At 42.3% G+C, this 21,600-nt stretch overlaps 1 protein-coding gene across 1 annotated transcript in view; it reads right to left on the bottom strand.

Moving 5' to 3' along the window:
• Positions 1-19,343, bottom strand: part of epha3 (eph receptor A3) — a 90,454-nt gene extending 71,111 nt beyond the window's left edge. The window contains exons 1-3 of the mRNA XM_079170452.1: positions 19,231-19,343; positions 11,356-11,420; positions 2,689-3,349 (exon numbers count right to left, since the gene is read on the bottom strand). Coding sequence (XP_079026578.1) covers positions 2,689-3,349; positions 11,356-11,420; positions 19,231-19,324 — 820 coding nt within the window. The 5' untranslated portion in view covers positions 19,325-19,343. The remainder of the gene's footprint in view (positions 1-2,688; positions 3,350-11,355; positions 11,421-19,230) is intronic.
• Between the last annotated feature and the right edge of the window lie 2,257 nt (positions 19,344-21,600).

Raw genomic sequence — 21,600 nt, 5'->3', positions numbered from 1 at the left:
GAGGTGCTCTATCCATATCTGATTTGGAACAGTCAAAGCCAACAACACGCAATCCAAACTCTGGATCTTAAATCTACTCAACTGCTGTCGCCTGACAGCCTGCATGTTTACAGTAATTACTAGATTATTCATGTTGTGGTCTTAGCTGAATTTCCTTTTCCTTTCCCACTGTAAATATGTTTTCATCGTTCTTGCTATCTCTCTGTACGGTGACCTAACCCGCATGCACTCATCTATCTGTTAACACAGAGGGCCTGGAGAGCGAGCAGCGCGCTGGGGCCCCTGACGGCTGCACGCGGGGGCTGTGGGGGCCTGTTGGTGCAGCTGTCCCACTCCAGGGTAACATAAGACCTTATTAGAGTCCATTAGACCTCTCTGAAACTAATAAGAGATTGTCAAATACATCCAAACATTCACACAATTCACAGAGAGCCAGGAAGTAAACGGAGGGTGATACGAAGGGGAACAGGGGTCTGCCATTTGTCGACATAATATCCTATTCTTATATCTACATTTTTTTGTCCTTCTCAAATTTGGGCGCAAAGGCTAAACTGGTGGATTATAGGTGCAAACATTTTGCATGAAATGCTATAGCAAGATTTTCCCTTTAAGTTATCAATATCAATTGGATAAAGATTTTCAAATGGAACGTAGACATGGCAAACTTCCAATTAAGTATTCTAATGACTTTCATGGTGTTCAACACCTCTTTATTAAGGAGTAAATAAGGCTGAAAAGTAAATGGCACAGATTCGATGTTTACATTTTGCACATATAAGGTTCTTATCTGACAGCTGCAACAAAGTTCCTCCTCGCATCTGGACAGTGAGACCGGCTCGTCTGCAGTCAACAACCCCAGAAAAAGCGCTTCCCTTGGCCCTGACAGCAGGGGCTTGACCTGGGAGACTGCCTTTGATCTTTAATTAACACTGGGCATGGCCCTGGAGAGGACAGAGTTGATGAACATAGGAGCATTTAAGGCCAGCGACAGAACTAAGAGAACGAAAGACAAACTGCTTTTTTTCCTCCAACTTCATACTCTTTTTGAACTTTAAACCCATTGTGGAACAGCTGCAGTGCACTGCATGAAGAAAGTGGCTGCTTCCAAATAGATGCTGCATCTGGCTTCCAGAGTGAGGAGCTCACATAAACTGAGAAAAGAGGAGCACATCTAGTAAGATATGGACCGCAAAAATAACAGCCACATCAAAGAGAAGGTGGGGATTCATGGCGCACGCTGTCTTAGCAGATCTCTCTTCAGCATGAACAAAATATACAGAAGGATATCAGTGGAGGATGACGTAAGTATTTACCACTTCTATTGTAATGTTACATTAGGTACCGTGGTATTTAAATAGATCATGTGCTTTCAAATATAACATTTATTTGAATCACATGCAGAACATCTTGCTGCAGAGAAACACTGATGAAGTACTGCAACTGTAATTGAAGAAAGCTGCTACACTGGCCGCAGAAGCCACATTCAGGAAATTTAATTTAGCTAAGTTATCTCGTTATGTTATGTCTGTGTTCATGAACCCCTTTATAAAGAGAAAGCCAAAATAAACAAACTTTTGGGAGGCTTATAAACCATTACGCAGTGAGTTTTAATCACACTGGGATGTTATGTGGTATGATGAAAGGCCCATTGTGACACTTAACCTTTGAACCCACTGGTTGCTTTATCCCAAAGGGGATGTAGAAGTTGCCAAGGGGCATCATTTATGTACTGTCTAAGTAGTTGAGGTGCATTAAGTGAAATGAAGAGGAACAAGGACAGTCAAAGAACAAGTATACAAGCAATAAAAAGGTTCTCCGGGAAATAGCCGTATCTGTTTCACAGAGCCAACTGTTCTCTAGCACCAAGAGCCCAAAAAGAGCCTTCTATCACTGAGAATCACTGACAATTTGATTCTTTCCAATAACCAACTGGCTACAACGCAAAATAAATACCCGCTGAAAAGTATGTGTGATGATGATGATGTCGCAGACGGTTTGGAAATGAAAGGCAAAGCCAGGCAGCCAAGACGTATACTTTTTGGCTTTTGCAACCACCTCCAAGGCGACAACAGACTTTAGGGTGAGATCGAGTATCTCCAGGCTCCAGTGTCTACCCATTCATGACTCCACCAACACCCACAACCATCGCCGCAGCTATTCCATTATTCACCATCCACTCCAGCCCGCTCACTTTCTTCTGGGTTATCAGTACCATCCCTGCTACTCTGGTTAAGATCTTCCCATAGCTGATGATGTGTCACACAGAAGATTACTATTGACCTAATGCACGCTGCACCATGTAGCTCAAAGACCTGGATAACACATCACACACGCATGGAAAAGCACACGAACAACTGTCCAGCGACACTGTAGGATTCTTTTGAAGGTATCCCACATACAGAGTGCACACACACACACACACACACACACACACACACACACACACACACACACACACACACACACAGGTATACACAAAGGTTGGGTATCAGATATTAAAGGTTCTGGGCTGACAGATATTAAGTGTGACGGTCTTCTCATCAGACACTTTGCACACTTTGCAGCCTTGGGAAACTTTACATTATATCACACAGTATTTTAAACAACGACAGAAAAAAGGACAAATAAAGGGTAAATAAATAAATGAGTAAAACACATGAAAAAAATTTAAAAAAGAAGCTGTCTTACTTTGGCAGGTCTTGCTTCTCTCCTCGTAGCCCGGGTTACATAGACACTTCCCAATAGGTACGAGCCACTCCCCCTCTGTGCTGCAGTACATTCGCGGAGGCTCCTCCTCTTTGGAGTGATTGACACATGAGCCTTTGACCTCCACCAGTGACTGGGAGTCCATGGGCACCGTATCAGGGAAAGAGGCCAGATTCCTCACAGTGTGAGGGCACTTCTTGAAGTAAACCCTCACTGAAACTAAAGCTACGCAGGCGCCCACGTCCTGGAACGCCAGGTAGAAGCCCTTCCTGGTCATGGGACCCACCTCGCGCACCTCAGTGTTAAGCTTGAGAATGCGATCTCCGAGGTCCATTTGGGTGAAACTTTCATCAGCGGCGATAGTGTCAATCTTAGTATACTGGTGTTCTCTGAAGTGGCTTCCCTGGTCGTCGTCTGTCTCCTGGTACAGGAGGTTGAAGGTCTCCTTGCAGGTGCCCAAGACCAGCGGGATGGAGTTGCAGTCCCTCAGGGTGAACTTCAGCTCCACGTAGATCTTCTGGGCCGACTGGCGAGGGATCCAGTTGGTGCGCAGCCAGTTGTTCTGGCTGTACTCCATCACGTTGCAGACCTGGAAGGTCCTGATGGGAGTGTAGTGCTCATCCACCCCACTGATCTCCTCCCACTGAAAAAGATGGAGAGGAGAAGAGGTGGAAGAGAGAAACAGAGGAAGACAAGAAGGAGCAACAAACAAGAGAGAGAGAGAGAATCACATGCAAGAGAAAAAAGGGGGAGTATTTAAGGTTAAAGGAAGAGGAGGGGTGGTGGAGGAGGCAGATAAGGAAAGGTAAAATGAAGAAAGTTATGAAAAAGATAAAGTAAAAAAGATGTGAAGACAAGAGGAAGAATAAGGGAGACAGAGAGCAAGTAGGGTTTCCAAGACATTGGAGGAAAGTTGAAGAGGAAGGGGTAGGAAAGAGGGAATTTGGAGCAGAGAAGTAAGAGGATAGAGGGAAGGAGGGGTAGATAGCAGAGAGAGAAAAAAGTTATCTCCACCCTGTAAGCATTTGCAGATGAATTATTTAGATTCAGATTCACTCTTGCTGAATACTAAGCATCTAATAAACACTTAAGGGTGAAAAATCACACTACCAGATCTCTTGTAAATTGCTAAAATTAATTAAAAGCAAACTTGCTGCCGGAGCCAAATTTTCAGAGCACTGTGACAATATCTCTGAGAAAAACCATGAAGTGTGATTTCCCGTCTTCGAAATAAATAAATGTGTGTGAAGCTGCTTAATTGTTGTTAAATATTAGCAAAATCCTATAGTGTTTTTTTCCACCCTTTTACTAACATGTTGTTTTTTTCTCTACAAATGAGGACTTTCAAGCTGCTGGTTATTTGCATCACAGAGCTACGGTTACTGAAGGAAACGTGCTGAATCCACTATGAAACAAAAAGAAGCTACGAAGTACAGACAGATGTGAGTGTATACCAGGGACGTTCGTGTCTATCTTACATTTTCCCTCCACTGGGAGAAAGCAATGAGAGGAGAGGAGAAAAAGAAAGCGGGGTCATTCCTTTTGAATTCAACACAGCGGGAAGACTCATTGATCATGCGCTTTGGCTTCGCTGTCCAGGCAAATCAACACTGAATCGGAGCGATGATGAATGGGCAAACACCTGAAACACTGGGCTCATTGTGGTTAAAATGACAGTCATTAGAACGAATGGGCCTAAATGTGTAAATTGATGCTTTTTCAACTTTTTTCACTCTGTGAAAATTCAGAATGGATGTATGCCTGAGTGAGCAGTGCTTTCTTCAGAGTGAGTGAGAGAGAGAGTGAGAGAGAGTGAGAGAGAGAGAGAGAGAGAGAAAGAGAAACGCTTTCTGGGTAAGTGGAAACTGAATTATCGCTCCTTTCACACAGGCATTAATGGAAACATAAACCCCCACACACACATATACATTCACATAGGGCTCATGTGAAGTGTTTAAAGACCCATAGCAGGCGGACACAGCAGGTGCTTTCAGCCTGAACACAGGAATTAATGACGAGCTAAGAAAGTCGAGGTTCTCTATTACATGGTTTGGTGTGCGGGTGAAAGGCATATCTATGAGTGTGTGGTGGTCAAGGAGCTCTTAGGCTGAAGGAGGGCCACTTGCTTTTCATCTCACAGTAAAGTTAATGAAACACCCCTGAGAGAGAGAGAGAGAGAGAGAGAGAGAGAGAGAGAGAGAGAGAGAGAATAATGAAGGGAAAAGTCGAGAAAGTCAAAAGATAGAGCTGAAAATAAGCAATAGGAAGAGGGAGGGAGAGATAAAGAGAGAGGAACATTGAGGGGATAGATTCCATTGGTGTTTAGTCTCCCCCGTCATGCTTTCCTTGGCGTCACCTCATCCATCTGAGTGCAGTCCAAGCTCTCTATATATCTAACAATAACAGGCAAAGTAGACATTACTGAGTGGGGCTAAATATTAAGAGGGGAAGCTAAACTTAACAGTTCCCCTTTGCTCTCGAGTTTAACAGATTGACTTAAAATATATGTAGAAATAATGATGTGTTGACATGCAACAAAGATTTGATGAGAGACAAAACAGAAAGCAGAGGCAAGACAAGAGCCGCCACTATGATTAGTGACTATGTTGACGTTATGTTTGATAAGACAATGTACTTACATGAAAGTAATGCAAACAAAGCATCCTAATCTGCTTCGGCTTTATATATACATACTTTCTGCCAGAGTTCAACAATGTCTTTCTGCCAGGATTCAAAGCAGCCGAACTGAGAATCAAACTTGTTTGTGCAGATGTGATGCGTCACTTCTGTTGGTTAAAAATATTACCTGCTAAAAATACTCAATATAGAAATAGACTGATTTTATTTATCCGAAAATACAGGAAAAAAGCCATGTGTCTATGAATGTGTTCATAATCACAACTCTGTCTCCTAGAAATTGCATTTATACTAATTAAAAGCACATTTTCAATAAGGGAACATTTTGATGAAAATATCTGTGTCATTGTAACGTAAAGCATGAATACTGTTTTTAAGTACTTGGTTGTGATTAGAGAAAAAAATTCAAATATTCAAAAAGTTAAGACTTGAAGGAGTGGACACGATGTGTTTACTTGTTGCTTTATTTGTCCAAAACCAAAATCTCTTACTAACCTTTACCGATGTGTTTAAAAAACTAAATGTGCACCTCAGGATGCGAACCCTGGTCTCTGGTGTGCCAAAGTATTGTACTTACAAGACCACAGCACTTTTTCAGAAGAGAAAAAGAAACATTATTCTAGGCAACAATTTCCTTTACATTGTATCCTACCAAACAAATGAAATGTAATTTCCGGAACACAGGGTTGTTTGTACATCTTTGCCTCTCTGACTATGATTCTAATCTATTCTATAAGATTACAAGTTGTTGCTTATAGTTTCAACACAGTGGCAAACCACAGCATGGCCATGTAAAAATGTAAAACATTCAATGTTATAGCTGAAAAAAATGCAGTTTATTTTCCAATATATGAGCACACAGCATGTGCAGTATTGGAGGACTGGCTCTGTGCCTTTCTCTCTACCTCTTTGTGATCTGACATCAAATGAAAAACCTAAGAGGATGGGGCAAATGTAAATTGAGCAGAATTAAGTACATACTCTGGATTGCAGCTATCTCACTATCTCATCTGATTCAAGAGCTTCTCCACTTATTGTGAATATTATTGCTGCATTTCATTGTGCCACATTTGATTTTCCGTCACCCTGAAAAGTAAGCTACTCTCGCAAAATTGGTTTCTAACGGAACAAGTGGCCTGAGGGTGGAGGGCACAGTGTTTGTGCAGTACTGTACATATGCCTGTATTGAGTATTGTATTGAGCTAGCAAGTGTGTGTGTGTTTATGTGTTGTGAACTTGAACTTTGTTCCACTCGCTGCTATGAGCATGCTGTGAGGGTCTATGCATTTGTGTTTCTGCATGTGTGTGTGTGTGTGTGCATAATTCTCAGTCTTTGTAAGCAGATGTCTGTGAGAGCTGCAGGATTTACGTCTTATCCCTTTATGTACTTTCATGTCCACCAATATGATGCAAACTGGGCTAAATCTAAAGCGACTGCGAGTGATTGCTCTCTGCTTTAAAGCGGTCTTTGGGAGGGGTCTGGAGTTTGCCCAAAATCAAAGCCAGGTGTGTCTATGCGTCTGTACGTATGCGTGCATGCGTTTCTTCGGGGTGCTATATCCTATTCCAGAATAGATGACTTGACTTGAGCAAAGTCTCTGCCAAAGTAAATGAGACCTCCACTATGATGTGAGGATTCCACTCTGAAGAATAGCGTCTCTGACATGGAGATATCCTCAAGCTTTACATCATGAGCATGACCAGCCTTGGATCACATCGCTTGGTTTGTTAGCAAAGGGTTGTTTTCTGTCCTTCACCTGACAGGGAGGAAGAGGGGGTGAGGAAATAAATAGAGAGTGTGTCTCCATAGTTCTCTCCACAATTATCCAGATCCAGAAAAGCATTAGTTAGGAGAGTACTCACTTGTACATAAAGCACCCAGCATGAAGAAACAACCAGCAACAGACGCGAGAGTTAAAGAATGTTGGGCAATTCGACAAAATTGCACGACTACGTCTCGCCCCCCAGAGGCAACTCCCACTGTGAATGAGTGGAACTGTTTGTGTCAACCAGGATAAATAAAGGTCCGGTAAAGTGAGCAGCCACCTCCTTGTTTCTCTCCAGGGGGGCATAATCCCCCCCCCCCCCCTGCCCTCTAATTGATATATAACAACACTAGCACCCTACACCAGTACTTGTGACCTTTGACTCCTACCCCTGATGGTCACAGTCGGGGCACAGTTTGGTGTGATCTCGTCTGATCTGTGCTGTAGGTAGGTGAAGCAGCTAAAGGAACAGTAAAATGGAGTGTGGTAACTTGATCTGCTCTTGACATTACAACTACGGCAACAGGCACGTCTCAAAGTCACCCAGTCAGCGCGCCAGTTCACCCACTTCAAAGAGACGCAGGTCAATGAGAGTTAATGATCCAGTATAGGGTAACAATGCATTAACACTAGAAGGAAGACTGTGATGGGCATTTATAATTTAAAAAAAAGAAAAACATTGGAAGAAGCAGAGTTCAGATATAGTGTATATACGACTGTCTATTATGTTGCTACAGCTGCAGAGGGTAAATCTTAAAACTGAAGCACCACAACAAGTGCAGAGCTCTTGGGCTCCATAGAGGTCAGTGGGGTCACAGACACAACAACTGCAGCATATCAGTCAGAGGACATTTCATCAGCCGGTCTGAAGGGAAACCTGAATACACACTTCATACATTCTCCTCTTCAACAGCTCCGAGCCATGCCCTACTAATCCTTGTTCATGCTTTGCGCGGGGACACGTCAGCAACAATTGCTGAAGGAAGCTGGAAGATTCATAATATTTTGTGAGTTTGATGTTTTTTTTGTGCTTTTTATTCATGCTGAGGTCTAACATGTCTTTTGTTGTTTTGGGGAATATTAACGCATGTCGTGTACCAACGGGTGGATTTGATATCATTTTGAATATGTTGTCATGCTGTTTACTTGTTGTCAGTCAGAGGATTTGCATCAGCTGGTCCAACCAGGAAGAAAGTAACTACTGACACAATTCTATACTTCATCCTCTTCCTCCTCCTCCTCTCTGGTCCCCTGCCCTCACTGCTAATCTCCGTTTATGGATGGGCTTTTCTCTGTACTCCCTCTCTCTCTCTCTTTCTGGGGGGCAGGGGGAGCGTTTTATGCTGGTCAGGCTGATTTTGCAGATGGGGTGGTAGCAGCAGTGCATGGGGGGGGGGGGGGGCTTTAAGAGCTCTTGGGTGACTAAAGAAGTTGAAACAGCAGTATGACAGGAAAAAAATAATTGTGAGCTGGCTGACTGACGGGGTGAACCTAGTCCGAAATATGAAAAGCCATGCCATTATACTGTGCATGCCCCCCTCCTCTCCCAGTCCTGAGAATTGGAATGTGAGATGTGAATGAGTCTGTGTGAGTGCAATATTTCTCATTATTCCTGACAGCATATGCAGAGCACACACGCTGTGACTGCTGGCTTTTTTCTATATATGTCAAGCATTTTTATCGCAATACAAAAGCTCAGTCAATGCCATTGTTAGTAGCTTTTTAACCACTTACACAGTCCTGCAGAGTATGAGCCTAAACATCTAAAAACATTTCACTGTGCAAGCAACACACTTTCTATTTTTTGATGTTGTTATTGTTCATCTTTATTTATTGGATACTGATGTTCCCATGAAGAACCATGTGCTGTGTAAAATCTGCCATAAACTTGTTCTTATTCAAGCAAAACGTATTTTAACATTTCAACATTTCACTTTAACAAATCAAAATGCACATTGTAACTAAAACGAGCTAAGCAAAAACATCAATGGCGTTGTATCCCCTGCTGGTTCCTATGAAAAATGGACTTTACTTTGAATGTGCCCATTATTTCTATTTTGTATGCACAGCCAGTGTCTGGGGTGTTGGTTTGTTGCTGAAGAATGCTTTCAAAGTACACAAGAATGTAATCTTTAACACTCTTTAGTCTTATGAAGGGCTAAGCCCCCTGGACACTGCTCAGCAATCAGCCTGCCTCCCAGACAGATAACAGTATATCTGGATCACACGCACTCCACACACACACACACACACACACACACACACACACACACACACACTTGTCAGTCTAGCCGGTGGCTCTGGAGTGAACATCCTGGGGAGGCTAAGCTCTTAATTTGTTCGGACCGGAGCACGGTGTGTCTCGGTAGGCCAATAGCCATGGCCTCTCCATCAATGTGAGTGTTTGTGTGTGTGTGTGTGTGTGTGTGTGTGTGTGTGTGTGTGTGTGTGTGTGTGTGTGTGTGCGTGTGAGTGTGTTCGAGGGCTCAGTGCCACTGCCACATTATGAGAAATCATTTATGAACAGCAGTCTCCCAGGGCAGGCTGCTTATCAGAGCGCAGTCAGTGGATGACGTGAGTAATTACAGATGATTCACCTTGAGGACTTGATCATCAGCAATATCTCTCTCTCTCATCCTTTCCTGTCCTCCCCTCTCTCCTCCTCTCTCTCTCTCTCTTTCTTCCTCTCTTCCCTTTGTATCTCTCTGTCTCTCTCCCTCTTTTTGATCCTCTCCTATACCCTCGTTTTCTCATTCTCATTTAAGGATGACATTGGCTTCCAGTCCTGCAGCATTTTTATGAAATGTACAACCACGCGCTTTTCGTCTGAACTCGGTCAAAGCAAGTAACGGGAAATAAAGCAGAGCTCGCTGCGCACACTGCATATCCTCTGTCACACATTCCAACGTCCCGAGCCGGGTCAAGTCTCCGATATCGGAACGCATTTTCCTACACTCTAATAACTTCTATCAGCACAACATCAATCTATCCCTTGACATGGTCACGCAATTGTTCTGAAGCCAGCAATTGTCTTTGCACTGAATGCATTTTAAACAGCCTGATGCACTTTTTCTTCTGGGTCATTTTTTTCATTGTGGTTCAACCCCATGAAGAAACTGAGCGTTTTTTTAAGGTGCCAGCAGTGTATATGGCCGAGGGAAACAAGGTTTGGCAGCTCCACGGAACATTTGACTGGATTACCTTAAGCCACTGCCAAGGAGTAATTCTAACACTTAATAAAGAAAAAACGAGGAAGTGTGTGTGTGTGCATATGTGTGTGTGTGTGTGTGTGTGTCATTGGGCCAGCCCCGAGGCACAGTAGTCTAACTAGCTACACAAATAAACACTAAGCGGGAGCCCACTGGAGGGACTTTCGTCGCAGAGAGAGGCTGATAGATGAGGCTGCTGAGTTTTTTTTTTTTTTTTTTCAAAAGTATGGAACTGAAGGCTGTACGGTTCCCACGTGCAATCATATTGTTTTGTTGTGGGAGAAAAAAAGTTATAGAATTTTGGCAAAAATAACTAAATAATTTAAAATGTTTGCTATATTTTGCAACTACACAGTGGTTGAAAGTAACAATACAAAGCCCAAATCCAGAAGTGAGAACTTTGATTAGAAATTTCAGAGTTTCCTTTTTTGTATTTATTAATGGATAACACTCACAGATTTAAAAAATGTGTGTTAAGGGACTAGGAACAGTATTAAAGCATGTGTGACAGACAGAATGGGTTGGTGCGTGTTTTCAATTGAGAACAAATGGATTAACAAGTGAAATCTTAACAATGGAATTACAATGTTAACATGCAACAGCAGTAAAAATGTTGTTGATGTAATATTTACTAAAAAAGGGGCTTATCGGCTATCTTGTGTGGATGCATTAGTGTCTACAACCTAAAATCCTTTAATGCCTTAATCTTTCTTTAAACACATGCACACACAAATACACAAAACACCCACACAGTACATTTTCCCATAAGCATCTTGACCATATGGCAAGCTCCGAATGCTTAACCTTTAACCCGAGAGACGAAGAATGGGCAAAAAACGTCTAAAGAGAAGTGGGTTAATCTGCACTTGGCTCATTGGGTCAACATGGCATAGTGAGAACCACAGGAGTTTGAAAATCCTGATTTCATGTGGTGTGGGGTTGAATCCAACACACAGTTCATGTTGATGGATCTGCCCCCCCAAATGTAAGCATATGGAGACATGATGTAGGTAAATGTAGAGATAGAGGATACTCACCCCATGCGTTGGGTAGGAAATCCATCCTAACTCCCCTTGGCTTGCTTTAGAGTCTAACAGGTTGACTGTGGTGAGAAAGAGAGAGGGAAAACAAAGAGAAAATGTGAGTGTCTAGTCCTTGTTAGCCCCAATTAGCCTTCATATAATCCCAGAGGAGGGATCACCAACCTCCAGCACTGATCATGACTTTATTTACTCAGCTGCCACACACACACACACACAGACACACACACATAATACACATATCCTACGCTGACCAACAGAGAGAGTCGGCTTTCTTGTCTCGCTGTGTAAAGCATCAAAGCAGAAGTTGGCCGGGCAAAACTGGCAACAACACAGATATCCTGAGGAGATATTGAACTGTAATAGATCCAACATTAAAAAAAAGAAGTCTCACGCTTTTGACCCATAACCCCCGTTCTACTTAGCCACACACACACATACACACACACACATGGTGATTGGAAGTAAAACTGCATCAAATCTAAATGCTGATGCAATCCCCAGTTTGAGAGGTGGTCAGAAATGCAATTGGCCTCAGTGAATATAATATAAGATAATATAATATAATACATTATTGCATTTTTTTGTGTGTGGTAATTAATTCATATCAAACAGAAACTAAGATGCAGAGAAGGAAATCTGTGTCTAGATGGAATATGACATATCAGACACGGAGCTCCATTAGTGTGAAGGTGCAAGTTGAGGGTTTAGGTTTCATATGTTATGGTCCCAAAGCAGCAGTGTTAGTACTCATGGTGCTTGGTGTCATGACATGATGGTCGCCTATGGCACTTCTATTCCACACCTCCTCAGACTAAATCAGGACGCACTGCAAAGTGCAGGTCACTTTGGTGCACACATGAACAGCTTCTATTTAGCAGCCCTTTATGTAGGGCCTAAATCAGCTCTAACATAGAAACGAGCCACTCCAGCTATACTATTCTTAGTATGTACACATGGCAGCGGTGTGAATTATTGTCATCGAGCACAACTGTCAGAGTGTACCATGACATATGAAGTGGGGAATGTGAAGGCAGCCTTGTGCTCCATGGATTCCCCACTTCAAACCGTCGCATGCGTTTTGGCACCAGATTCTGTTTGGGTCAATCAAGAGACAATAGCTAAATACAGCTGGTGAGTACTTCCACCTCAAATGAAATAACATAAACTATTTAAGTGGCTACAATACAACTGAGGAAAATAAGTTGGCAATATACATAAATTTGTTATTAATTTGAGTCTAACTTGTATTCCTTTTCATTCTGTTTCCCAGAGACCAGAGAAAATTAATATGATGCCCTAATTTAACATGAGATGAACAGATAAACCCAGTGGGTGGAAGTTTGCCAAATGGTGATACAACCATTGTTAACAAGACTCATCTTAACAACAACGTTCAAACTGACTCTGCTTGCTAACATCGTTTGCTTGCTAAAAAGCAAAGCCTGTTTTGGGTATGAATCTTTAAAAGAATAGTAAAGTAATTATGTTTGTTTATATGTAGTCATCCCAAAAAATATAATTCACACGTTGCTGTGATTAATAACATGCATACTCAGCGACCTGCATGAGAAAGTGAGGGATGAATAATCAGCTTTAAACAGATGGTAGAACAATAAAGTTCCACCGTTCTGATGGTCTCTTCTTTTAAGTTTGAACCTGAAACTGACTCAGCCTCTTCCTCATCCAGAGAGGGAATCATTCCACAGCTCAACACACACAAACAAGTGCCTACTTACACACACACAGACACACACTTACCCAAGCGAGCGCACGCATACACAACTAAGTGAAGCAGCAGTAGTGCAGTCAGGCCCTGCAGCTGTAGCTCTATTCACTGTGAAAATATGAGGAATACCATCTCCCTGTACTCTCCCATTCAAAGCTTCAGTAGGCAAGAGAGTATACATCTCCGAAGACAGCCAAAGAGAGTATTTGTGGGTCAGGAAGGACTGCCGTGGTACTGTGAAAACTACTTCAGTTCACAAGCAGCATGAACTAAATATGCAGAGAAAAGGGATTTTGCTGCTCCATGAACTAATTGTTGTTTCACACTAGAATAAAGGTTGAGATGGAAATCATCATTTTCTTCAGGCGAGTCTGATAACTATCAGCCAGTGTGGCATAATAAAGAGCCTGAAAGGGAAAGCAGAGGAGAGAGGAAGACCCACACACACACACACGCACACACACACACATTATTATCAAATACTAGGTTCGACAATCTACTGAATTGAGGCTCACCTGAGCTGAAGCCATGCTAAGCCACTCAGCCATTTGAGTGGCAGTAGACACATTCCTATTAGAGTCTAATGAAGCTATCTGTTCATGTCAGATAATAGCAGCTCAGCATCCAGGGCCATTGCTTCCAATTTACATTTCTCAACGAGCCGAGCCCACCACTCAAATTGGGCCGAGCGGGGGAATTTGAGAGCAGAAAATTAGACGGCTCTCATATCGCAGGAGGAAAAAGCCCCCTCCAGCTGCACTTGGCTGGGGAAATCAGCACCCACACACATACACACACACACACACACACACACACATTCTCACAAATGCATGCATAAACACTAGCACTGAGCACAGCTATACGAAAAAAGACAAAGTCGTACCAAGAAATGCACCTCACCCAAGAAACTAGAGGAGTAAACACACACCATGAAACACATGTATTTGCACTAAAACGTAATAGAACACATGCCTATATGTATGCACTCTTTCAGACGCTCACCAAAACACATTTTCCCTACACATGCGTACTCGAAAGATGCACGAAATAAGAGCGTACACAAACAGTCTTTCTCACTCGCACTCCCCTCTCTCACACAAACACACACACACACACACACGCGGTCGGTTAGCAAGCTAGCGTCAGCCAAGCATATAGCCCCTGCCCCATCAGGGAGAGCCTCTGAACGGGAACTAGGAGTATTAATAGCAAACTGAGCCAGCCTGTCTGGGAGGGAGCAAAACATCACAGAGGTAGAAACAGGTGAATCAATATATAAACCTATAGGCCACCATCTAACACCCACACACAAAAACGCACCCTGAAGAAACAGAAGTTCCGTAGACTGATGGGAATGCATGAATGGGGGTGTGGTGGATGGGCGCTTGCTGTATCATCAAGCCAGTAAACCTAACAAGCAAACACAATTCGAAACTTGTCACGCAGCAATGTAATTCTCTTCTTTTTTCACTTGCCAGTGACCTACTATCGCTCGGTATAGCATATGTTGAAATATTAACATGAAACATTGGAGCAAAGATCTACAGGGGGCCCATTTTGATGTCTACGTTCTCATAATTTAAGAGCTAAGTTAACCATCACTGTCTAGCACACACTCGAATCCAATAGCCCCTCACTTCCAGCCAAATATGATGATGTGAAAACCGATTCACAGCAGATGTGAAATGTAATCTTCAGCCACAGACACAATTAAAATGTTGGATGGGCGGAAGAAGAAAATGTCAGTCAGAGACGCTGGTGTAGAATCAACACATGGCTTGATCAGTAAAGCAAGACCCCTCCATCTGGACTAAGTCCCTCCACTCAGAATGGAAAAGAAGAGAAAAGTTGAACACGTGTGAGTAATATCGCCCATCTAGTTGTAAACACAGTGGTGAGGGCTTTGTCTTTGCAGCCTGGCTCTGTGCATGTAAAGGTTGGCAGGCCGCAGTGCAGGCAAAGCAAGGCGACTTGTGTCTGTGCTAAAGGGTGAAGTGTTCACCTCCCATTATGAATTATTCAAGTGCAGAGTCGCTCTGTCTGATGTTGCTGCTGCTTGCCCAACCCTTCTGCCCCCATTCCTCTCTTTCTTTCTTTCTTTCTTTCTTTCTTTCTTCTATCCATATACCATCTGCCTTACACGTACTGTACATCTGATGTACACAGAAACATGTAGCCTCACATAAAGGCATAGCACCCTTGCACACATACTGTATGATCTGATACCTCTTTAAATATAAGCCTGAACACATAAACACCAAGAAAGACACACAAACCTTTTTTTTTTTTGTATCTCAATCTGAAGTCTAAAACACATGCTGTTAAACTGAAGATGACACTCTCCATCTACAGCTCAATGTTTGGCCAACGCACACATATGCATATAGTCCTTTAATATGTTTAGAGAAAGGGGTATATTTTTAAAGGAGGGTCATGTGTAAGCATATTTCCAGCACCTCTGAAAGGTACCATCGCTCACAAACGCCCATCTGTCCCAGCGGGACTGCAGCGCCGGGCTCTGCGGGCCGAGCCTCCCTACCGCCGGCTAAAAATACCCGAGGCCTCCCGACGCCCTGCAGCGGGCGAACATCACACCACGCAAACACGCAAAAGGGACACGCTGCGCCACAGTAGGGCAACCAACAACGTTTTGTTATTTTTTCGATTAAATATGGAGAAATATATGACGATATATTCTCAAACAACATCTGATATCGTATTTCCGGGCAAGGTTCTAGTGAATCCGCGCCACAAATGATATTCTCCGGGACTTCCTCTGAATTTCCCTCAACTTTTCCCCGAAGTTTCATACCCGACCACGACGACCTGATGAAAGCCACAGAGTGAATGCTGTTCCTAAAAGCTATGGTGGAGGCACTAGTGCTGAGATGGGACAGAACATTACACGAAAAATAACTGGTTTCCTTATAAATGGGAAAAGAAATAATACGTTTCCCACGATCCAGTTCAAAGTTCAGGTTTGTTTTGCATGAAAATATATTTGTCTTTACTTATTCTGTAATTTATTAATTAATTTCCATTAAGTCTATGAAAAGTCCCACAGAGTCTTTAAATTGGCAAAATAATATTTAATTAATTTCCTTGTATACTGATATCGATGTAATATAAGCTACAAACATATGTCGACGAATTTACAGCTGATCCTTTGATGACTATCGATTTTATCGAAGTTTTCAAACAGGCATCCTTTGTTAACTCTGGGGGCTCTTTCATAATCTGCTGCGCGTTTACAGATCTGATCAGCAGCAGCCTGCCGGCATGAAAATACAAGCCAGTGTAACTTTATTCTTTACACATGTAAACACTGGCCAGGGTTTCGTGATTCGTCAGGTTTGTCATCGCTTCTAATTCTAAACATGAATATCATTTAAAAGGAAGACACGTACTTTCTGGCACGTTTAGTGACTTTTAAAACTAGTGAATCAGTCTCAAATCGGGCTTAGCCTATACTCCCCGACGGTGAAAGCTATAGTGTCCTCTCCTTAAAATAATTCCAGGAGGTAAAATGCGGTGCAGCTCCGTGAGTTTCTAACTTCATGATGGTGTCACTATCTGCTCCACCTCTCCCCTGTACTTAAGATAGGACCTGTGACAGAGGCTGGAACGAGGAGCATGATCAGATTTAGAAGGCAAAGACGATCCGTTTGCACCAACACACTTAAACATTTCAATCGGACGAGGGGAGCAGCTCTGTACTCATTCTAGGTGTGTTTTACCCTGTTATACGTTCAAATGTAGCAGTCTGTATGAATTTATATAGGCTACAATATGGAGACGGAGCAGCTCGATACTGACCCTCTCTGGCAGATTTACGTCTTAGAAAGGTGAATTTAATTACCCGATTAGTTTCACATATTGAAACTTAGCACTTTGAGGTTCTCTCTCTCTCTCTCTCTCTCTCTCTCTCTCTCTCTCACTCTGTCCTCCCTCTTTTTTAAAACTTGTAACACTCTCTCTCTCTTTCTCTCTCTCTTTATCACACACACACACACACACCTACACACACACACACACACACACACACACACACACACACACACACACACACAATCTTACTAATATATTCTATATTTTATCAGGGTGATGTCTCTTCTGTATGGTTTACTTCCTCCCCCCAGTCCTGCTAAATGCCCATCAACTTTAAACCTCATAAGCTCCTTAAATCTCCAGTATTATATCTGTTGAAAACAAAAGTTTCTCGGGGCAGAAGCCGTTCACAGATTTCCTGCAGGCCTACGATACTTGACCTTGACACAGTCACTTTTACTGATTTGCACCTTTTTTTTTTCCAGCTTACCAATTCGTCCACTCATGATTCCATGTGATAGCCTACAACCTAGTCATCTCTAAGCAGTAGCACCAGACAGCAGGATGGCAAGACACACGACGTGGCGCACAAAACGACACAACTGTAATCAATTGGGCACCTTTTGGTATCGCATGATTAGCCTATACAACTAACACTTTCGTTCAGAAGACACATTTAGATTTTCGGTTAAAACTTGTCAAAGAACAATTTTAATATGAAGATTAAACAAGCTTCAGTAGGCTGGTTATCGGCCAATGCAGTTGCAGGGGTCCTCAGTGTCATCGGAAACAGCACAATCGATGGTGGATTTGGGTTCTCTATGTTTCCGGGCTTAGAATGTTTCTGCTAGAATGAGGACTGTTGTTCTGACCTAGAGAACAACACTTCCCATCCTACAGGATGAGTTACGTTCTCACAGTCCTCGTGGAACTGTAGGGAAAGGATCGGGAACACTCTTCTGTGCCTTCACCACTTCTGTCTCTGAACATTTAATTACCGCGGAGTAGATTACTCCCACTAAAGGCTCATTCCGATTCAATTAATTACTTTATGTTATTACGGTTTAAAACACTCAAACCTATGTTGATATCTTCACGTGAAGCACCAGTCGTGAATAAATGAACTATCTATTCAGTGACATGTACAGCGAGTAGGCTTTTTTTTATTTATTCGTTGTATTTCTTACAGGGGATAACTGTAATTGTGAGCTTAGTCCCTTTAGACAGTTTGACCCAAATCTTCACCCAAATGTACTTCACCCTCCCTGTGGGCAGTTTTAACCTTTACAGAACTGAGAGCACGCACGTGCCTTTCGTTTTTTACTTTGACCCCGCAACAAAACACTTTAACAATGACACGTATTTACAGGACGTGGAACTGGCAATGCTTTTTGAACAAACAAACAAAGAAAGTTACGAAAATGTGCAAGTAAAGAAGGAGACTGATTAATTTGATTCCACCACCGTCATGTTTGTAAAAGAGACTGCTGAAAGTGGACCGGTCAGTTTTATTGTGCCGGGTCTCAAAATATCACCACATGCTTATTATCGCTGAAGAAGTGGCCGAAACTTCCACTGGAAATAAGGGAAATTAAATCGTAGGGTTCCGCCGGTTTAATTGGCGAACGTTGGGTTTAGCTATAATTTCAAAAACAGTCATTACATGACTCCATAAGATAGACGGTTTACATCAGCCCTCAAGTCAACTGTTTTGGACGTATTCAGGTCAGAGTCATAAAAACAGACATCCGCGTTTTTACGCACAATGCGATTGTGCTCATCTTCTATTTATTGCCTTTAAATCGGCGAGACTGCACGCGTAACACGGGGCGTCCACTCCAAATGGTGTTTTGGATAAAACAGATCAACATGAACCTCTAACGGAAACACAGACACCGGAGTTTATTAACATCTCTTCGCCCCATAATAACTCCGCGATGGGCGCTTTGGGAGCCGTCTCGCCATCGCTCGGTTCACTCGTCCACATTTAAAAAACTGTTAACCCCCCGTCCGCGAGAATATCCGAAATGAGGCTGCATTGTCTGCCTTGTTTGGATATACTTTTAAGTTTATTGTCTAAATATGGTATATTAGTGCTCATATTCCGGTTCTATGTGATCCCCGGTATCACCTCTACGCGCTTTAGATCACCTTGTTATTGTTATCCCTATAATAATTTGGACAGTAGCAAGTCCGCGGTGGGCGCACAGCACTGCTCGCGATGTGTGCCGTAGCGCACCATTCGCACACGCGCGCACACACACACACAGACTCACACACATTGACACTCGCGTCCGCAGACAGAGTTCACTTACCTTCATTTGGGGGGTAGATGATAGGAAACGCAGGAATAACGCAGGACAACAAAAGAGGTAAAATGAGAAGGAGTGATCGCGGATTGCAATCCATGGCGGCGGATCAGAGGTACATAACTCCATGAAGCCACTGACTGATCTGAGAGCGTCTTCTCTCCACTCGGCTTTCTCCCTCTCTCTTGCTCCGTCTCCCTCCGGTTGGAGCACTTTTCCGCTGGGTCCTACAGAGTCTGACAGACAGCAAAAACACAGCGCTGAAGTTCACCACAGGTCACTTTAGATCCTTCACGTCTTTTTGACGTGAAAGACAAATTCAGCTCTTCAGCATATTTTACAGGCTGAGTGGATGCAAACACTGAAAGTTGATTCCCTAAAAGAGAGAGCAGGGAGGAGAATTATTAGGAATTTATCAAAAGGGTGACACCATATGCCCCTGTGACCTATAACTCAATCTGTTTGATTCAAATAGAAAGTTATTTTTAAAAAATGGTTTGACCATGAACAGCAAATATTATTCTTTCTTTTTTGTATTCAGCTGTTTTCAATAAAACAGCCAAAGGTGGCCTGTGACTTTGAATCTTACTCAATAAGCGTCTTGGTTTTCATTTAGACTGCAGAGGAAACCAATATTGCTCAATAGCTACACCAGCTAACGGTATCCTGTCACTCTTAATCCAGATTTTGAAATGGCCAGGAGCATAATGCTTTTTAACCTTATTTTGGAACGAATTGAACCCAGTCGGTTGTTTAGGTCGGAGAGAAAGTGATGTCGATTATACGAACAGTGACTTTTTTAAATGGCAAAATGAATGCATGCAAGTTATTTGTTGTTATTGTGGCCGTGCTTTAGGAAAATCACAAATTGGAGTCATAATTCACTTTTTTATGTTTAAATATTTGAGTTGTTACTAACATCCAATATTGACACGTAAAACCTATAACTAATACCCTACATGTGAAAAAAAGCATCATGTTTATCTATACTTTTCCCAAGTTTCCACACTTCTATTCATCATTGTTTAGAGGGACATATTACATGCTTGTATTTGGGTCTACTGTGTGCATTTTTCTGTGAGGGCCATTAGGGGCCCCTGACACCACAATACTTGATCCGCACTGAAAGACTGGGGTGGCAGTGTAACGTTAGGGCCCTCACTGAGACGCCAGCTGTTGCGGTGGGGGGTTGGAGACTGGAGGTTTGGAAGGCATCTGACGTATGGGAAGCGTTAAAGGACACAACACACACAAGCAAACTGAGCAACACTTGGATTTGTAGAAACTGCAAAATAAATTCTAATGACTTTATAATTTCCTGAATGTAATTTATTGTACTGTGCGGCTTCAGCAGGAGGTCTCACTCAGAGATACAAGAAATGTCTAAAGAAATTCCTCTTGCATTGAATAAGGCAAGATGTTATCGGTTATGAAGAACTAATATATTGAGCCTATTTCAATGTTTGAATAAAAACACCGAGGAGGATGCCAACAGTCACAGTTTAACTAATGCTAATGTTATGTTCCACTTTTTGAACTCAATTAACTGTCTTTTAGAAGAACAATTATTAAAAAAAATTGCAAAACATTGCTACATTTGAGGAAATGTGTTGAAAAATGGCTGCATGTGTGGAGCATTACTTTCACATGCTGCTGCATTTTCAGGAGGAAAACCTTAGTTTTTTTATTCTATTTCATTATTTGTCTTGCTCAGTATACTATGTAGCTGGCGATGTGTTCAACAGTTCTTTAAAATTAACTGGGGCATTTTATAAAGCATTCTAGAACAAATGACTTAACAGCGAACTCAGAGCACCGTCATACTCTGAGAGATTTATTGGTCTCAGGTTGTCGATGGCTACAGTGAAGAATGATGCCGCAAGGTCTCTGGCCACATTATTAAGAGGCTGTGGCATGTGGATTTACAGCAGGTTTTAGATAGACCAGCCTTCGTCATACATCATCTTCTACATCCCACTAATTCACTTATTACACACTGAAAGAGATTAATACAAGAGGCCCCACAGCTAACAATCAATTCAAAGGCTGGTCGTTCTGGGCTTGTAGTTTTCAGATATGAGGATGCCGTTTCAAAGGAGAACATTTCGAGGAAACTACTGACTTTATTTTACAGTACTTCATACAGTAAACATGAGAAATTGTCAGAATTAGAAACACACCAGAAGTTGGAAAAGAAAAGGGAATTATGAACTTAATATATTCCTAATTTGAATAATTTTACACTTTACATGCACTTTTCCTACAAAGTTCAACATACTAAAATAAGAAGCAGAACAGCTGAACATTAAATTATTTACACCAATATAGTAAAAAAAAAAGAGTGGACAGAGGATAAAAAGTGATCTAAAGCATTCT

This window comes from Pholis gunnellus (assembly GCF_910591455.1).
Source record: "Pholis gunnellus genome assembly, chromosome: 12".
NCBI classification, from domain to species: domain Eukaryota; kingdom Metazoa; phylum Chordata; class Actinopteri; order Perciformes; family Pholidae; genus Pholis; species Pholis gunnellus.
This window is presented reverse-complemented; position numbering and strand designations above follow the sequence as displayed.